Here is a 21573-nt window from a genome sequence, read left to right as displayed (position 1 = left end):
GCGTTGCCTCCCTTCAGGTCTTATCACAGTTGATTCAAAGTTATCACAGTTTTGTCACAGTCAGTTAGTTTTCCTAGTTTGGTTTCAGTTTAGTTTTTGCCACTGCTCATGATGCTTTCATTTTGTATTCACGTTTATAGCCTAAATAAACAGCTTGCCTTTTTTTTCAAAACTTAGTTCTGCCTCCTTCCCTGTCTGCACTTGGGTCCACTTCATCATAACACTGGTGTACCCCACCATGACAGTTATGTCCAAGTTTTCCATGTTCCCAGTGTTTAGTTTCCCCACTTTAGTCTTGGTTAGTTTTCCTTTAGTTTGCTCCTGCCTTTTGTTTTGTTTTGCTCACCAGCCTTGAATAAACGGTTCGCTTTTGGTTAAACTTTTGTTTCCACGCGTCTGCTTCTGGGTCCACACTTCAACCTCCACATAGTCCACAGCCCACACTGTGGTTGGGGTCAGGTCACAGAGTTTTGGACTTTAACTGGCATTTTATGCAAGGTTTCATTCTTTTCCTGGAATTTACTTCCCATGTTTTGCTGGCTGTGTGTTATGACTCTGGAAATTATTCTAAAAAATATTAATTTGTGATTGTTTCATGACCAGATCCTACAGACTCTTTACAGTCATTATGGGATGGTTTTACAGGTGGGGGACACTGATATTTTTCCTCCTCATACCAGTGTCACTACTGGTATGAGAAGAGACCAGTAACCTGTACTTGTATCTGACAAAACAATCAGAAACAGATTTTATAAGGGTGGCCTGAGGGCCTGATGTCCTCTAGCAGGCCCTGTACTCACTGACTGGAACCATGCATGATTGACATTTGCCATAGAATACCAGAATTATCAGGCCACCACTGGCAGACTGTGTTTTTCACCCTGAACACATATGACAGATATGAAAGGGTCCAGAGAAGTTGTAACATCGTTCTGCGTGGCCAGTTTGATAGTGGGCCAGTAATGACCCAAGAGGCATATCAGTGGAGGGAGGCACAGACATCTATGGGCTGGCAGCATCACCCTGACTGCAATTAGGCATCAGGATGAAGTTTCTGGACCTCTGGACTGATTACCAAACTCTACGCTGGTGCAGTGGTTGCTCCTCCTGCTGCAAGACAATGACACCAAACACACCTCCAGGCTGTGTGAGGGCTGTTTGACCAAGAAGGAGCGTGATGGAGTGCTGACCAGATGGTCTGGCCTCCACAGTCACCTGACCTAAACCCAGTGGAGATGGTTTGGGATGAGATGGAGCGCAGAGTGAAGGCAAAGGACCAACAAGTGCTCAGCATCTCTGGGAACTCCTTCAAGACTGTTGGAAACCATTTCAGGTGATGACCTCATGAAGCTCATGGAGAGAACGCCAAGAGTGAGCAAAGCAGGAATCAAAGCAAACATTAAATTTTAGTAAGCTCTTTGGGATCCACTAAGGTTTTTGAAATTCCATCATATTTTGTTTGAGATATCTTTTTTCTCTGCTGATCAAACTGGAGAGTCTCACTGTAATGTGCCGGCGAGTCACACTCAATTTTACTTTTAGTTTGGAAACTGAACAGACTTTCAGTAAAAATAATGATTCAGCAATGTACAATGTTGGGAACTAATACATTTATAACTATTTTCTAAAGGATCATTTAATGCCACTACAGGCAAGCTAAAGTCTAGCTATCATTTCATAATTCCCACAGCAAAAGTAAGGTGACAGGTGACCACAATGTGGCAACAAGACTGAATTAAGACTGGAAACCTGCACCATCATCTCATCCATCCTCTCAGTTTGCAAAGTAGACCTACACCATTGTCTCAAAGGTATACTCTTCTGTTGGATAATTTGTTGGTTTGTTAAAAACCGACAGAGGAAGCTGTACAAACACATCACATGTCAGTTTTCAGCAGAAGTGTAGAGAGGACAAAATGTAAGCGCTGAGAACTTCAGAATCTGAGATTTGTCCAGATTTATAGAGGAACAGATCAGATTTATTTTGTTTATATCATGTTCAGTCTTTCAAAATTAGAAAAGGCAGAATTTGTGCTGTTCAAACACACTGATTCCACAAAAAGACAAAAATGTGAAATTGCCTAGCTAACAGTTACAGAGTGTTACGAGTTCAAAATTGGGGATGGAGACAAGAGAAAAAACCACAATAACAACACTGGTCCGGCCGGGTTGAGTCAAACGATGATTTTAATGATCACACGCGTGGGAGATGGACACTGTATGCAGACAGCCTCAGATCTCAAACTGGTGGAGCATTGATCAAACTTTTATAGCCTCTGGTGCCTCCACCTTATCATAAAAGCCTAAACATTCACATGCTTTTCTCTCACACAGCGCCTAAGCTACGACCTTGGCTCCCTGTTTATCTGCTCCTGCTGAGATGGGGCAGAAAACTCCAGCATGTTCTGTTCTCTTCTAATCAGACAAATAAGGCGATGACTTTCTGCGAACAGTATTTCTTATAACATCATAAAACAATATCATTCATCCACAATAAATCAGCAGTCTAATGTAATGCAAATCAGTTTAACTAATGCAATAGTTGTCAGCTTCTTCTAATTCAGGAAAATAATGCCAACTAAAACTACCTAATAAGTCACAATCTTTACTTAGGGGTATAACATGGCATAAAATAATATTATAATCTAACACTATGCATTGTATAATAGCCAGTGAGGGGACAGACATGGCAAATGGTGCAACATGTCAGACTGTGGGATTATACATTTGTTAGTTTTTCTAATGGCCTCTTCAAAAGGTAAGTTTTATTCCATATTGTCATTTTTGGTTTTTTAAGTTATTTATTGTGACAGGAAAACAAAACAAAACAAGAAGCTCCTAAAAAGGTCATAAATGTGAGAACTTTTCCAAAGAAGTCTCAGTCAGTTATGCCTGAGATAGAGAGATGATTATAACAGAGTAAAGATAGCATTAAAATGTTGGTGACAGAAGTAATGCTAAAATCTCAACAAGCCAAAGTTACATACATGCTAAAGAGAAAGATCAAACAGTACTGAAATGAAGAAGTGGGCATTACGGGGCTTCCCCAGTGAAATAACTGAACTTGGAGCACAAAATAATAAATAACATACCAGTAATGCGCGGAGGGAAGGCTTCTGAGAAAATGTATAAGTTCACAGGGAATTTCTACAATAGCACGAGTTAGAGGTGGGCAGATTGATGCAGTTATCAATAGTATTGATACCAATGCTGGTATTGTTACTGGAGATATACTACTGCAATAGGATTGGTACTTTGTTTCTGTCCTGTAAGTTCAGTATGTACCTCAGTGAATTCTGTTATGTAGTTGTTGTTGTTGTTTTTTTAAATGAAACATAAAACACGGACTATGAAAGCCTCTTATTTTGTTTGTGCAGCTCTAACAACAGTGATACAAGCACAGCAGACTGTGCTGGCTGCAGTGGGAGAAGATGCTGAATTCAGCTGTCAGCTCTCGGAGACTAAATACATCCTTCAGGTCACATGACAGAAAATCTTACAAGATGTGGAGACAAATGTTGACACCTACAGCTTTACTGAATTTTCAAAATGCAGAAAAAAATGATTGAGTTTGCTGATTAAGACACTGATGAAACTCTGCACTGGGAAGTTTTTGTACTTTACTTGGTACAGTTGATCATTCTAACATGCCTTGGAATGTCCCACAAGGAAGGGAGATTCTTCCTTCCTTCGGGGACATTTGAGTTTTCAATAATTTGGCTATTGTACGACGTTGTTTCAATACGTGGTACAATAGCCAGTGGGGACACAGAGACGTGCACCATGTCAGACTGTGGGATTCTGTGTTTGGTTTTTCTTTTTATGGCCTTTTCAAAAGGTAAGTTTTATTCCGTATTGTTGTTTTTGTTTTTTAAAGTTATTTATTGTGACAAGAGAAAAAAAAAAGAAAACAAGAACCTTCACTCGTAATAATTAAAAATTGATCCTAAAATGTGAGAACTTTTCTCTGAAGTGACAAAGAGATTGTCTTTAGACAGAATTAGAGGGAGATACAATTACTGAAGAGTTTAGATTTTGTTTGAATGAGTGACAAAACGTTTCTCCCACTGAACACTCAGCCTAATAAAAAAGAACAAAATCAACTTTCTGTGTCATGAGTTGTTCATCATTCAGATTAATGAGACTGTTTTGAGAGCTGTGTGAAAACAGCTTTAGACTGTTTTGTTAAAGGTTGCCCCATGCCTATTCATATTACGATGAAAGCAATAGATAAACCACATGTTTGTGTGTTATGTATGTATGGTTGGTAAATTAACAAAAATTGGGTTGTATGTGGCCTACAATGTAAAAGACGTTTCACAACCCCAATGTAGTTAAAAACAAGAAGGCACTCATTTCCATTAGACAGAGATGGAGTTCAGGTCATAAGTAGTTTACTGACAATTATTTAACATTTGAAATGAAAAGATCCGTCAGTCCATTCACATATATACTGTTCAGAGAAGGAATGTAGTTTAGAGCAAAGTGTAGTAGTGTGAAGTGGCTAAACACACTCACCAATTGTTCTAAAATAAACAATTTATCAAAACATTAACAGTCTTTCACACATACATACGGTTTATACACTATTTTAAAAAGAAGGGGTTGAAGACCTGATTGATTACAAAAAGTCTATTAAAATGTTCTGGGTAACCACAGAAATCTTAGTCAGTTATGTCTGAGAGAGAATGTTTATGACAGAAGTAATGCCAAAATCTCAACAAACCAAAGTTACATACATGCTAAAGAGAAAGATCAAACTGTGCTGAAATTAGGAAGTGGGCAATATAGGGCTTCCCCAGTGAAATAACTGATCTGAAATAACTGAGGCACAAATTAATAAATAACATACTAGTAATCCACAGAAGGGGAGGCCTCTGGGAAAATGTAGAAAATCAATGGGAATTTCTACAGTAGCACGAGTTACCAGTCAATACCAGTCCTGGTATTGGTTATGTTGAAGTGATGGGTTTTATAATTCATTTTTGGTCCACTGAAGGGATTGTTTTGTAACCCCAATATTGATATTTTGTAAATAAAAAATATGACCTCAATTAAACCTTTAAATTCCCTGCACTTGTCATAGATATCTACATGATGTCCAACAAATATACATCAAGTCCAAGGTTCTAATGTTGAACGCCATATTGATGTCCAGCTTAAATCATGGTTGGACCTCCAAATTGTTGAAAAAGTTCAAATGCAGTACAGACCTCCAGAATTGGTCATGGACCAACAGAACCAATATAGACACGATCTGTACATCTATCTGACTTTCTTTGTTTAGTTGGTAGCTAACTGAATTGTCTTACTTTTTTTTTATAGATGAAAGAAAATGTCCCTGAAACATACAGTATGAAACAATGAGTGTCAGGTTTATATTTATAGTCTACATCACATTTAAGTGGTACCCATATGTCAATTTGTTTGAGCCTAAAACACAGACTACTCCATGACCCGAATTATTGTTTAATCCTTCCCATCAATACCTCTCAGTTCCACATCTCTAACTCATGTTATTCTCCATGCAGCTCTAACAGCAGTGGTCCAAACACAGCAGACTGTGCTGGCAGCAGTGGGAGAAGATGCTGAATTCAGCTGTCAGCTCTTGGACACTGAAGACGTCCTTCAGGTCACATGGCAGAAAATCTCACGTGATGTGGAGACAAATGTTGCCACCTACAGCAAGTACTATGGTCAGAGAGTGAATGATGGCTTTAACGATAAAGTCAAGTTTAAATACACTGGACTACAGAACTGCTCCATAGTCATCAGGAATGTGACGGAGCAGGATGAAGGATGCTATCACTGTCTGTTTAACACTTATCCTGAAGGCTCCTTCACTGGTAGAACCTGCTTCCAAGTCTATGGTAAGAACTTTTGCATTAATGTGTTTAAATGTGCTAGAAACTGATTTCCTTTCAACAACATATTCCTTGCAATATCTCCTGATCCTTCACAGAGCTGCATGAACCTGTTGTTGATGTCAGAGAGTCAAACTCTGCTGAAGAGTGGGTTGTTTCCTGTTCAGCCACTGGTCGACCTGCTCCCACTGTAACACTCTCACAACAAGACCTCAACTTCTCACAGTACAACACTGTCAGTGTGTCCAACACCAACGCTACATTCACTGTCACCACTACAGCTGTGCTCTCAGGTTCACGTAAACACAGCACACAGGTGGGATGTGCAGCACGAGTGCTCTCTGCTCCTCACAGAGAGGTGATGGAGACGATTCCTGAGGTCCAAAAAACATCTGTTGGTGGTGAGAAACTCTTTCTGTATACCACAGACTAGACTAGAGACGGATGATACTTGGGTAAATTTGACTGGGATCTAATAACAATGACTTCAGTACTTCATGAGTGATGTATTATTGTTGGTCAGCGTCACGTTTTTCTGTTTTTTTCACAGATTTTCCCTCAATCACTGTAATAGCTGCAGCAGTGCTGGTGTTGGGGTTTGTCTTTTTCTGTTGCTCCACTATGCTGCTTGAAGAAAAGTTACCTTTTCACTTTCTAGTATGTCGTTTTGTAATGCGTCTTATCTTATTAACATGATAGTGATTTATTGATTCTAACCCTAAATCTATCCAGTAATGTCTGCACATATTTTCAGTACTGATTTTAAAGTGTTTTAATCCTTCTGTCACTCAGGGAACCCAATAAGGATTCAAATACTTCAAAAGTCAACCAATGACATTGATGTGTAAGACTATTTAATAATTATTTATTTTTTATATTTCATTTATTCATTCATTCTTTGCACTGTGATTTAACCCATCTTTGTGTAAAGCAGGGGTGTCAAACTCCAGGCCTTGAGAGCCAGCGTCCTGAAGCTTTTAAATGTATCTCTGCTGCAACACACCTGAATAAAATTATTAGGTCATTAGCATGACTCTACCCTACTCAAGTAAATTTAAATACCGTATTTCCCGGACTACAAAGCGCACCTGAATATTAGCCGCACAAGCTAAAATCAGGCGAAAATCCTGTTTTGTACATACATTAGCCGCACCTGACTAAAAGCCGCAGGTGTTTCAATGTTGACTTATCATATGTAAGAGAATATGCACAAATCGAATTGTCAGGAAAGAGATGGCTGTTTGGAGACACACCACTTTTATTAATATTTTGAAAAACAAGTTATGGGTACATATTTGCATAACCTTTTAGGGTATATGTACAAGTAGCGGTAATTACAAGTACAAAACATGTACTGTGCTTCATAAATGAGTAACAAATGTAGTACATAACAATAACCTACAGCACACCAGAAAAATAGATTCAGACTACCTTTTAGGCTCAGGTGCAGTGACACGGCTTTAACAAGAAGAAAAGTCAGTCATTCACCATCTTTCTCTTCTTCCTGCGCACTAAAACCACCAAAGTCCTCTCCTCCAGTGTCGGATACGAACAGGCTCAGGGTGGCTTCGTCATCCACTCTCAGCTTCTCTCCTTCGTTGTCACTTGCAAAACCAAACAAATCCTTGTTGTCAGTGTCAGAGTTGAAGAGCCTCCTCTCCATCAGGCAGCAGTCCAGCTCTTCGAAATCCGTTGGTGATCGTGGATGTTTTCACACTTTTCCACGCTGTCATGTCACACAGTCATGCTTACGTTTTTATGTCCTGTATATAAGTTGAATTGCAGGGCCGTGCAGAGAGGTTTAAAGGGGCGGGTGCTCAAAGTTAAAAAGGGGCACATTGAACCAGGCTGAATAACAACAACACACATTCATCAAGAGTCTACTATGGGAAGGGCAGGGCTGTGTTGATCTGAGATTGTAGACATTAAAAAGTCCATAGGAGAGATGGTAGCAGATTAAACAAGTGTCATGAGAAAATAACAAAATACAAAGATTGGTGACAGCGCTTGGAACCATAAGGCAACAAAAACTGTGAGAAATAATTTAGGCTCTGCCTGTGAATCACTCTTTGCTTCTCTTCTTCCTTCCATCCCATCATTTCATATATCACTCTCCACTTGCTGTCTATGTGAGAACAAGGCACAACTTGCTATTGCAATAAACTATAATCTAATTATCCACACCTAACAACTCCTGCACTTAATCTATAATAAAATGATGACAGAAAAATGTTATAGCCCTGCCTTTAGTAGCCTCACACAGCTCCTGCTGTTTCCTCCTCATGTCCTTACCAGCCATGTCTGCACAATGTTATATCATGAGTAATATTTTTAAAAAATCCATCTAAATAAAACACACACATGCACGCACAGTGACATTTTAGACCTTCTTCAGAATACTGTATATACTATGGGCATCATGGTGCTGATTCAGAATCCTTACATTATTATTTATTACTAGAGCTACGCCGCGCTTGGGTCTAGCCAACACGCCACACGGGCACGCCGAATTACTGTGTGTAACCCGCCCGGCCGTGACAAACGTAATATATAAGTCACTTAGACAACCTAAAAATGTTATTGTTGGGCTTTTTTTCAGTGTTTTGTTTGTTCGTGAGTAAATCGGTTTGGCTGAGATTAAAGTTATTAGATTAGATAAAATAAAACTTTATTAATCCCCCGGGTGGGTTCCTCCTTGGTTTTCACACAGCTGACTAAACGTCAAACAGAAAACTGATTAAACAGAAGTGTGAGATGGCCGAGAGTTTACTCCAGTGTCCTGTTATATTTTAGACAGCAAGGAGCAGACGGCTGAGTTTATTAAACTCCACCGAGACAGCGGTGACGCTAATCAGAAGGCTAGACCGTCCAATTTCACGGCCGTTTACTTCCGGCCTACCCGATCTTCTGAGGACCCGGCCCACGTAGACCGCGAAGGCCGGGTCCTCGGGAGAATGTAGCCCATGAATTTGGACACGACCAATGTCTCTGAGTTAACTTGTGTTTCTCCTACAGCTCCGGACCGCAACAAATGCGCGTGCTCTTTGTAAGCTCGTTCCCGGTGTTGTGCCAAAAAGTGATTGTCTGCCAGAAACTGATTGCCGTCCGCGGGAGCGCGCGCAGCTTCTTAAAGCTGCAGCGCCCGGATTACTTGTGTTGCCAGCTACTTCCGTGCAACTGATATAACGTGGGGGGAAAAAACCCAAACACATTTATGCCTTTGTTATTAGGCAAAGGTATGCATTTATGGAGCTTTAACGTTTCTTGTAACCGAATTATGACGCTTATCAGAAGGTTGCTTTCAGTGTGTAGCGCAGTCACGAATGACTACACGCATCACGATGGAATAATTAATGCCTACAGGTTTAGTATGTCTACTCTCGTTGTTCATATTTGTTATAAGACTGTCGAATAGTAGTTAAAAAAATAAAGACCTATTGTGCCAGTATCACCATGACTCTTTCTTGTTTGTTCAGAATAACGACTGAGAACATGGCATTTTAGCGCTACCAAAAAGTGATTGTGGCCTATAACTTGTCACTGAAACAATATTTCGGCTTCAAACTTGTTGGATATATTCCAGAAGGGTTATATGTGATATATTATATCCCAAACACTCTCCAAGAACTGCTGAATAACTTGTACAGGAACAATAAAACTGATAATATGCCATTTTCAAGCTGCCAAAAGGTGATTATGGACTATAACTTGTCACTGAAACAATATTTCTGCTTCAAACTTGGCGGATGTCATTTAGAAGGGTCATATGTCAAATATTACATCTCAAACAGTCCCTTAGAACTGCTGGATAACCTGTAAAGGAACATTAACATTGATAATATGTCACGGCTGGCGGAGTGAGCCGTGTGGAGTGGAGGAAAAGGAGGACCCAAAATGCAGCAAACTGATGATGCGAGTGAAGTTTATTTACACGGTGGCAGTGGCAAAAACAGGCAATGAGTAATGACAAACCTAAACTCGGAGAAACTAAAGAGCAAACCTGAAATCTACAAAACGGAGAGCGGAGCAGAGAGACGCAGACTAAGGAACAGGATACCAAGAAACACAGACGAGCCGACAACGAACACAGACCGACACCCACTAAATATACACACACAAGGTAATCAGGTAATCACACACAGGAGGGAAGAACAGCTGAACCTAATACACATGAGGACCGGAGGAGACAAGCTGAACACAATGACAACAGACACAGACTTTCAGAACAAAACAGGAAATCTAGAACCCAAACCGGACACAAGGGGGGAGGACACAGAATAACTAGAACAGAGGAAAATAATCACAAAACACAAAACGCTGGGTCAAAATGACCCAGGACCATGACAGTACCCCCCCTCCAAGGGCTGGCTCCAGACAGCCCAAAACAAAAACAGACGACCAACCCAGGGCGGGCGGCGGGGGGCCCAGGACGGAGGGACCAACACCGAACAAAAACAAGCTCCAGTGAACCAAGTGACTTGTCCAAAACAAACACACATGCTGGAGCACAAGGACAAAACACAGTTCAGGAGGCCGGCCCGGAGGCTGACAACTCAGAAGTCCAGGACAGTTCATCTTCTGAGGCCGGCCACGTCGGCGACACAGATCCAAAAGCCGACCGAGCGGAAGGCAGCGGTGGCGGAGTGGAGGCAGTTCAGGGGGCCGACCGTGCACACGGCAGCGGCGGCGACTGGGAAACCGTTCAGGTGGCTGACTGTGCGGACAGCAACGGCGGCGATGACACAAGTCTGGAGGCCGACCGCACGGAAGGCAGCGGCGGCGTCTAGGAGGTCGTCCATATCGACGATGACGCTCCACCAGCGGCCTGACAGACGACCGCTGATGTCGAGGCGGCAGTCCGGGACCCGATGGCGGCGTGGCCTTCGTAGCACCAGACGAGACCGAAGCAGAGGCTGGACCAGGCAACGTTGAGGATGATGAGGCTGAAGCTGGACCAGGCGACGGCGAGGATGATGAGGCTGCAGCTGGACCAGGCGACGGCGAGGATGATGAGACTGCAGCGGGCGAGGATGATGAGACTGCAGCTGGCGGCTGGTCGGGCTCCTCGGGCCCTCCAGCTGACGAGTCTTGGGGCTGGACGGGCTCCTCGGGCCCCCCAGCGAAAACAGTCTCTGGACTAGTGGGCACCGGGGCCCCTGGAACACACAGGTCAGAACCAGCAGGCACACGGGCCTCTGGCAGGAACGCAACAGAACCAGCAGGCGCATGGGCCTCTGGCAGGGACAGATCGGAACCAGCAGGCGCACGGGCCTCTGGCAAACACAAAGCGGACTGCGGCTGCACAGAGCAGTGACTCAGCTCAGGCAGCGACAGCCGGATGCAGTCCTCAGCTGGCTTCTTAACCTCCAGGGGTCCAGAGTCGGCTGGGGGCTGGAACCCAGCCTCTGGGGAGGCCCTGGAGTGCGTCACAGTCTCAGAACTGGCCAGCTCTTGAGGAATGTTTTCAGTATTGTGTGGTTTGTCTCTCTGCTTGTAATGAACAGATGAAAAATAGTTCTTTTCAGGTTGGATGGACTCAACTTGAAGTACCGGAGGAGTAGGTGAAGATGACGGCTGAGCTGATAACAAGGCTGATGAGTCTTCTACCAACTGAGCTATTGACTGGGCTATGGATTGTAACATAGTTTCCAATAAGTCTGGCTGTGGTAATGACTGAGCTATGGGTCGTGAGGCTGAATGTGATGGAGGTGATGACCGAGCGGCTAACTGAGCTACCGGCTGGGCAGCTGACTCAACAAACACAGCCCCGGAATAAACAGTCATACGAGCTGGCGAAACAGACGGAGTGTCTTTTCCACTCACCACAGCCGGCAGGTCCGAAGTCCTAATCTCCGGCTGTGGGGCGACGCGCCGACGGCGCGATCGTCGCTTCCTCCCGGGCAAAACCTCCGGCGGGCTGGGCAAAACCTCCGGCGGGCCGGGCAAAATCTTCACCGCCGGGCTGGGCAAAATCTTCACTGCCGGGCTGGGTTGGGAAGCGGTAGCGGCTGGAGGGTGAAAGTGCAGTTCGTGAAGAATGAAGTCCTGTGCGAGCGGGTGAAGAGAGCCGAGTAGCCAGAAGTGAGCAGAAATTAGCTGCTGTAACTCCTCCTCTCCCTCACGTTCGAGCCACAGGTTGATTAACCTTGAGACACAGTCAATTACTTCCTCCCGAAACTCCTGGGAAGGTGCGGATGCTGCTGGGTCCATGTTTGGTCGGCTCGTACTGTCACGGCTGGCGGAGTGAGCCGTGTGGAGTGGAGGAAAAGGAGGACCCAAAATGCAGCAAACTGATGATACGAGTGAAGTTTATTTACAGGGTGGTAGTGGCAAAAACAGGCAATGAAGCATGAGTAATTACAAACGGAAACCTAAACTGGGAGAAACTAAGTGACAAACCTGAGACCATACAAAAGGGGTGCGGGGCAGAGAGACGCAGAGACACACGGAAGAATGCAGACGAGCCGAAAACGAACACAGACCGACACCCACTAAATATACACACACAAGGTAATCAGGTAATCACACACAGGAGGGAAGAACAGCTGAACCTAATACACATGAGGACCGGAGGAGACAAGCTGAACACAATGACAACAGACACAGACTTTCAGAACAAAACAGGAAATCTAGAACCCGAACCGGACACAAGGGGGGAGGACACAGAATAACTAGAACAGAGGAAAATAATCACAAAACACAAAACGCTGGGTCAAAATGACCCAGGACCATGACATAATATGCCATTTCAGCCTGCCAAAAAGTGATTGTGGCCTATATCTTGTCACTGAAACAATGTTTCTGCTTCAAACTTGGTGGATGTCATTCAGAAGGGTCCTATGTGACATGTTATATCTCAAACACTCTCCAAGAACTGCTGAAAAACTTTTAAAATAACATTAATACCGATAATATGTCATTTTCAACCTGCCAAAAAGTGATTGTGGCCTATATCTTGTTAATGAAATACTATTTCTGCTTCAAACTTGCTGCATGTCATTCTGAAGGGTCCTATGTGACATATTATATCTCAAACACTCTCCAAGAACTGCTGAAAAACTTTTAAAATAACATTAATACCGATAATATGCAATTTTCAACCTGCCAAAAAGTGATTGCCGCCTATATCTTGTCACTGAAACAATATTTCTGCTTCATAATTGTTGGATATCCTCCAGAAGGGTTACATGTGATATATTATATCCCAAACACTCTCCAAGAACTGCTGAATAACTTTTAAAATAACATTAATACCGATAATATGTCATTTTCAACCTGCCAAAAAGTGATTGTGGACTATATCTTGTCACTGAAATACTATTTCTGCATCAACTTGTTGGGTATCATCCAAAAGGGTTACATGTGACACATTATATCTCAAACAATCTCTAAGGACTGTTGAATAACTATTAAAGGACCATTAATACCCATAATATGCCATTTTCGACCTGCCAAAAAGTGATTGTGGACTATATCTTGTCACTGAAACAATATTTCTGCTTCAAACTTGTTGGATATCATCCAGAAGGGTTACATGTGACATATTATATCCCAAACACTCTCCAAGAACTGCTGAATAACTTTTAAAATAACATTAATCCCGATAATATGTCATTTTCAACCTGTGCATAAAACGTCAAATTTCAAAAGTGTTGTAATTCAAAAATAATACAAAAAAAGGATAATGGCCAAATGGAAACAGGTGGGAGGAGATCTGCTTAAACACATTAGGAACACCAAGTAATAGGAAAGACAAAACAAACGGTAATAAAAATGTCATTCCAATACAGCACTTATTAATTGAAATGAAAACCAAAAACAAATAACAATTACATCCAATTAAAGAAGAAACCACCAGTTAAAATAAACTAACAAATAGACCAGAAACAGAGGGTATAGCGGAAGCTCAACACCAGTAAACCATGGAACAACATATATATTAATTCTTTGCATACAGTAACTATGCTAACATGTTAGGAAACACAAAATAATTGAATCATCCTACAAACAAATTGCAATCAAAGCTGAACTTGTGAACAACACAGAAACACACACAGCAACACGAAGATAAATTAATGAATTAATAAACAAATAAACAACCAATAAATATTATAGGAGACAACGATACAAAACAAGAAACATTTCAAAAACATTGAAAAAACATAACTTAACCATTGTACCACTAATGTGTCACATGTAACCCTTCTGGATGATATCCAACAAGTTTGAAGCAGAAATATTGTTTCAGTGACAAGTTATAGTCCACAATCACTTTTTGGCAGCTTGAAAATGGCATATTATCAGTGTTATTGTTCTTGTACAAGTTATTCAGCAGTTCTAAGGGACTGTTTGAGATATAATATTTGACATATGACCCATCTGAATGACATCCACCAAGTTTGAAGCAGAAATAGTATTTCAGTGACAAGATATAGGCGGCAATCACTTTTTGGCAGGCTGAAAATGGCATATTATCAGTATTAATGTTCCTTTAAAAGTTATTCAGCATTTCTTAGAGACTGTTTGGGATATGATGTGCCACATATCATCCTTTTGGATGATACCCAACAAGTTTGAAGCAGAAATATTGTTTCAGTGACAAGATATAGGCCACAATCACTTTTTGGCAGGTTGAAAATTGCATATTGTCAGTTTTATTGTTCCCTTAATGGTAATTTAGCAGTTCTGAGGGACTGTTTGAGATATAATATTTGACATATGACCCTTCTGAATGACATCCACCAAGTTTGAAGCAGAAATATTGTTTCAGTGACAAGTTATAGTCCATAATCACCTTTTGGCAGCTTGAAAATGGCATATTATGGGTATTAATGGTCCTTTAATAGTTATTCAACAGTCCTTAGAGACTGTTTGAGATATAATGTGTCACATGTAACCCTTTTGGATGATACCCAACAAGTTGATGCAGAAATATTGTTTCAGTGACAAGATATAGTCCACAATCACTTTTTGGCAGGTTGAAAATGACATATTATCGGTATTAATGTTCCTTTACAGGTTATCCAGCAGTTCTAAGGGACTGTTTGAGATGTAATATTTGACATATGACCCTTCTAAATGACATCCGCCAAGTTTGAAGCAGAAATATTGTTTCAGTGACAAGTTATAGTCCATAATCACCTTTTGGCAGCTTGAAAATGGCATATTATCAGTTTTATTGTTCCTGTACAAGTTATTCAGCAGTTCTTGGAGAGTGTTTGGGATATAATATATCACATGTAACCCTTCTGGAATATATCCAACAAGTTTGAAGCCGAAATATTGTTTCAGTGACAAGTTATAGGCCACAATCACTTTTTGGTAGCGCTAAAATGCCATGTTCTTAGTCGTTATTCTGAACAAACAAGAAAGAGTCATGGTGATACTGGCACAATAGGTCTTTATTTTTTTAACTACTATTCGACAGTCTTATAACAAATATGAACAACGAGAGTAGACATACTAAACCTGTAGGCATTAATTATTCCATCGTGATGCGTGTAGTCATTCGTGACTGCGCTACACACTGAAAGCAACCTTCTGATAAGCGTCATAATTCGGTTACAAGAAACGTTAAAGCTCCATAAATGCATACCTTTGCCTAATAACAAAGGCATAAATGTGTTTGCGTTTTTTTTCCCCCCACGTTATATCAGTTGCACGGAAGTAGCTGGCAACGCAAGTAATCCGGGCGCTGCGGCTTTAAGAAGCTGCGCGCGCTCCCGCGGACGGCAATCAGTTTCTGGCAGACAGTCACTTTTTGGCACAACACCGGCTCGTAACCAGCGCGTTCTGCCGTCAAGGGCGATCATTGGTTAATAGTGATCATGTGACTGATGCAAGCCAGATCCTTTTATTTAGCAAAACTGTGATTAATAGTTAAATATTATTGTTGAGGGGCACAGACAGGACTCCGCACGCACGCACACACACATTAAAAAAATAATAATAATAATTTTTTTTTTAAAAAGTTGCCTCAACAAAAGGGCACTTTGGGCACGCATCAGGAAAGGGGCGGGTGCTCAAGCCCCTCTAGCCCCCCCCCCCTCTGCACGTGCCTGAAGCAGAGGGAGCCTGACCATGCGTGTAACGGTCTTTTGCATTTGATGTTTGTTGCATTTGATGTTTGTTGCATTTGATATTTGTTAAGCTGTATGTCTGGATTTTGTTCCTTTGCGCCCTCTGGTGGTGAACTGTGTAGGGTACAGCTTTGCTGTTTGGGTCTCCACCCAGCCACTTTTCTTTTGCTAGCTCACATGGTGTCTGCATGCTGCAACTCACAGTTAGCTCCACACATGGAGAAAATATCGTTTAAAGAGTGGAAATAATTGACGAAGAAGATGGAAGATAAGGCAATAAGGCCATAAAGGAGTATTTAGCACCTCCTGGATGTCAGCTCACGAGGTTTGTGTATTTTAAATGGTTTATTTTCTGTAATTAAGGATTTTTTGATTGATTGACACTACGTACAAGAGCGCATTTTGATGTGATGTTTTTGTTTTATTGTTTTTTCCGTGAGCAGTTCTCACGGGTTGCCAAGACCAGAATAAACCCTGTTTTATAACTACATCGTGCGTACGTCAATCCTTGAGGGTGCTACAGTGAGAACTCCGCTCTGCATGGGTAGATGAAGGACGCAGCCCCGCAGGAAAGTCAGGTGCCCCGAAAATAAGTGTTGCCTCAGTTAAAGGACTCAATATAATTAACCACAAGAAAGAGAAATAAAAAGGAAAAGGACTGTAAAAATAATTAAGATAAGTTTCCTTTTATAAATGAACAAAGGACTGGAATATTTCTTCTTTTTTCTTTCCTTCTCATTGTTTACATTTCTGCTGTTCAAGTGACTGATATTCATACAGTGTTAAGTTAAAAATCAAGATGGCGCCGAGTATGGCAGCCTCGTCGCGAGCTCCCCCAAGCAACGGCTTTCTTCTGTGTTTAATTTTACCTTTCCTTTATTTTTTCACGAGCAGCACTTGTCTCCTTGTGTACGACCGACAAACCTTACTGGACATAAAAGACGGTCTTTCTTATAACTTTCCGGAGTTCAAGTTTTGCAACACGGACGCTCCGTTTGCAGACCCCCCATTCATCTCACCTGAGACGCCTTTGTTCTCTGGCCCTGGAGGCCGCAAACGCCGACGCAGAGGGAGAAGATCTGGCGTTCTGGTTCGACTGAGACGGCGCACTTACAGACCACCGTTACCCAGTTTATTACTGGCTAATATGCAGTCTCTGGAGAACAAGCTGTGCGAGCTTCGGGCACGGATCTCATTCCAGCGAGAGATGCGGGACTGCTGCGTGATCTGCCTCACAGAAACCTGGCTATCGGACAAAGTACCGGACTCCGCAATACAACTGCCGGGGTTCTCTGTGCACCGCGCGGACAGGTCACAGGATCTTACTGGGAAAAGCAGAGGCGGTGGTGTGTGTTTCATGATCAACAACAGCTGGTGTGATTATGCGAACGTGCACCCGGTCAAATCCTTCTGCTCACCGGACCTGGAGTACCTGATGATTAAGTGCCGGCCATTCTGGCTACCGAGGGAATTTACAGCAGTGATTATTACGGCTGTTTACATTCCCCCACAAGCCGACACTGACCGTGCACTCAGGGAACTGTACAGCGCGATCAGCAGCGAGGAAACCGCACACCCAGAGGCAGCGTTTATCACAGCCGGAGACTTTAATAAGGGAAACCTGAAGAAAGTCTCACCAAAACTCCATCAACACATCCTTTTCAACACACGTGGAAACCGGCAACTCGACCACTGTTACACCTCTTTCCGGGATGCGTACAAAGCCCTCCCCCGCGCCCCATTCGGCCAATCAGATCACTGCTCCATCCTGCTCCTGCCCGCCTACAGGCAGAAGCTGAAACAGGAAGCTCCAACCCGGAGGGCGGTGCACTGTTGGACGGACCAATCGGAGTCTGCGCTGCGGGACTGTTTTGATCACGCGGACTGGGAAATGTTTCACGTGGCCGCCAGAGACATTGATGAATACACAGACTCAGTCTGTGGATTTATCAGGAAATGCGTGGAAGATGTCGTCCCATCCAGAACAGTCAAATCCTTCCCAAATCAAAAACCCTGGATTAACGGAGATGTTCGCGCGGCACTGGCGGCACGGAACACCGCCTTTGCCTCCGCGAACACATCGGACTACAAACACGCACATTACCAACTCCGGAAGACGATCAAAGCAGCCAAACGTGAGTACAGGGACAGGGTGGAACAACAGTTTGACAACCCTCGGAGTATGTGGCAGGGACTAAACACGATCACAGACTTTAGAGGGAAAACCAGCACACTGCAGACCACGGCCTCTCTGTGTGAGGATCTAAACGTATTCTACGCTAGATTCGACACAGCGAACACCATGAGACCGGACAGTGTGCGCACCGCGGATGACGTCAGTGCGCACACTGTGTCTGAGGAGGATGTGCGGAAGTGCTTCAGGAAGGTGAACGCACGCAAAGCTACTGGTCCGGACGGGATTCCCGGCCGCGTCCTCAGGTCATGCGTGGCTCAGCTGGCTGGAGTGTTCACGCACATCTTCAACCTTTCCCTCTCTCTGTCTGTAGTCCCAGCCTGCTTCAAAATGGCCACCATCGTCCCTGTACCCAAATCCTCCACCATCTCCTCATTAAACGACTGGCGACCTGTAGCCCTGACCCCCATCGTAAGCAAATGCTTCGAGAAGCTGGTCAGGGACTTCATCTGCTCTGCACTACCCGACTCACTGGACCCTCTACAGTTTGCATACCGCCACAACAGGTCCACTGATGATGCCATAGCCCTGACACTACACACTGCCCTGTCACACCTGGAGAAGAGAGACACGTATGTGAGGATGCTGTTTGTAGATTACAGCTCAGCATTCAATACCATCGTTCCCTCGAAGCTGGACAGGAAACTGCAGGATCTAGGACTGAGCAGCTCCCTCTGCAGCTGGATCCTTAGCTTCCTGTCTGACAGACGCCAGGTGGTCAGACTGGGCAGCATCACCTCATCCCCCATCACACTGAACACTGGTGCTCCACAGGGGTGTGTACTGAGCCCTCTCCTGTACTCACTCTACACCTACGACTGCACAGCCACTAACAACTCCAACATCATTGTGAAGTTTGCGGACGACACTACAGTGGTGGGTCTTATCACCAACGGTGATGAGACGGCTTACAGGGAGGAGGTCAGCGCCCTGACCCACTGGTGTCAAGACAACCATCTCACCCTCAACGTCGCAAAGACAAAGGAGTTGATAGTGGACTTCCGGAGGTGCAGAGAAGTACACACCCCCATCACCATCAACGGCGCTGCTGTGGAGAGAGTGAGCAGCTTCCGGTTCCTTGGTGTACATCTGGCTGAGGATCTTACGTGGTCAGTACACACAAACAAAACAGTGAAGAAGGCGCAGCAGCGCCTCTTCTTTCTCAGGAGACTGAAAAGATTCGGCATGAGCCCCCGCATCCTCAGGACCTTCTATCACTGTGCCATTGAGAGCATCCTCACTGGATGCATCACCACCTGGTATGGCAACAGCACCGCCTACAACCGCAAAGCTCTCCAGCGAGTAGTGCGGTGCTCTGAACGGATAATTGGAGGTGAGCTTCCCTCCCTCCAAGACATCTACAGGAAGCGGTGCCTGAGGAAAGCGGGGAGGATCATCAAGGACTCCAGTCACCCCAGCCATAAACTGTTCAGACTGCTTCCATCAGGAAGGAGGTTCTGCAGCATCCGGTCCCGAACCAGCAGACTGAGAGACAGCTTTTTCCATCAGGCCATCAGACTGCTGAACACGTCATAGACACCTCAGCTTCACTACTGGAACTTCAACATTATGCACTCCACACTGTATATAAATGCCACTTGTTTTGCACATATTCAACTCTGTATATTTTATATATTTTATTATTATTATTATTATTATTATTTTATTTTATTTTTTTACTATTTAATTTGTAAAAATGTGTATACACACACACACACACACACACACACACGTAGGAAAATATTTAGTATACACATCCAGAAATGCATACACTATTATATATTGTACATATATTTATTAGTTTCAGGTTGGCCATTCTTGTATTTTGCTCGTTTGTGTTGTTGTGTTTGCACATCTCTGTTGCTTGTGGGGCTCGCACACAAGAATTTCACTCGCATGTGCTGTGCCAGTGTGCCTGCACATGTGATGTGACAATAAAAAGTGATTTGATTTGATTTGATTTGATTTGATAATGTTGTGATGAGTAACCTGTGCATTGTGCATATGGTGGGCTTCAGCAGTTGCTGTAAGAAACAGTATTACTGGCTTGGACAAGAGATGTAATGTGACTTAAGTATACATGTTAAGTGATGTTTAAGGAGTAATAGTAATTACTGTGCTTTAAAGTTGTAACAGTAAATGAAGATCAATATTCATTTGCTCCTCAACTACCAAATCAAATTTAAGCTGCTGCACCTTTACATTAAGGCTAAGTAAGATACACAAAAAACCCAAACCCCTCCAACAATGGCAGAGTTTGAGGCTAATCCAGAAGTCAGTGAAAAGGGTGATGTGGAACAACTTTCTGCAGATGAGCAACTACAAGCAGTTGAAGGCACAGCTGATGATGTTTCTACTACCTCACAAAGAGCACGACAGAGCCAACGAGTCTGTACATTGACGGAAAAGGGCAAAGAACTGTACGGTGAGCACATAAAGAAGGCTGCACATCGTTTCAGTGTGCGCTATGAGAAGTGGAAGGTTGTCATTAAGAATGCCAAAGGAGCTATAGATGGTCAATGCTCAAAGGATCTGCTACAAGAACATGTTTCCAAGGTTTTGAGTGCTTCTAAGGATGTGAATGCAGCCTATGATGACTTGAGACGCATTGAATCTCCAGATAGTGACACAAGACGAAGGATGGATACGTGTGAAGCCATAACAAAGACAATTATCGAATCTGTAAGAAAGTGTCCAAGCCCAAGTAATGCGGAGGTTCAAAGAGATGAAGAACTTTGGAAGGACACTGAGTCTTCATCTAAATCCGTAGCCTCAGATGTGAAAAGTCAAAGGGATGAAAAATGGAAAGAGACTGAGTCTATGCCTAAGTTAGAAGCCTCAGACAGGATGAGTGTTAAGTCACACCACACTAAGCTCTCTTCTCATTCGAGGGTTTCCTCTAGGCACTCCAGCCGGCTCTCGGCTAAAAGACAAGATGCAGCTGCTGAAGTTGCAGCAAATGAGGCTGCTCTCCAAGTTCTGCTTGAACAAGAAATCCATATGAAGGAAATTGAAAGGCAAGAAGCAGAAATAGCACAAAGACAAAAGGCTCTAGAAGCTAAGCGCAGAGAAGTAGAGCGACTTGAGACTGTAAAAAAGCTGAATGCAGCAAAGGCTCGACAGTGGGTGTATGAACAAAGTGAATGTTCAGATGAAGAAATATACAACCTACTTCACCACAGATCTGATAAAAATGAAGTCAAGTCTGAAAACAATGACCAGCATATGAAACGGTGTTCCTCGCCACGAAATGTGACACCGCACCAAGAGGTGAACACAGAAGATCTGGTCAAAGCATTTGCAGTGTCTCTTAATGCAAGTCGTCTTCCGGTACCAGAGCCAACAATATTCAGTGACGATCCTATCAGATATAATGATTGGAAAATTTCCTTTCAGACTCTGATTGACAGGAAAAATATACCAACTGAAGAGAAGA

General features: G+C 43.1%; 1 protein-coding gene across 1 annotated transcript; it reads left to right on the top strand.

Annotated features, from left to right (window-relative positions):
• The first annotated feature begins 2742 nt into the window (after positions 1 to 2742).
• On the top strand, positions 2743 to 6297 carry LOC112432804 (OX-2 membrane glycoprotein-like). Its single transcript, XM_076882272.1, has 3 exons — positions 2743 to 2758; positions 5532 to 5870; positions 5963 to 6297. The coding sequence occupies exons 1-3, from the start codon at positions 2743 to 2745 to the stop codon at positions 6295 to 6297; spliced, it is 690 nt and encodes a 229-aa protein (XP_076738387.1).
• The last annotated feature ends 15276 nt before the right edge of the window (positions 6298 to 21573 follow it).

The sequence above is a fragment of the Maylandia zebra genome, linkage group LG3 (assembly GCF_041146795.1).
Source record: "Maylandia zebra isolate NMK-2024a linkage group LG3, Mzebra_GT3a, whole genome shotgun sequence".
Classification (NCBI taxonomy): Eukaryota; Metazoa; Chordata; class Actinopteri; order Cichliformes; family Cichlidae; genus Maylandia; species Maylandia zebra.
The sequence above is the reverse complement of the archived record's forward strand: the minus strand, read 5'-3'. Positions and strand labels throughout refer to the sequence as shown.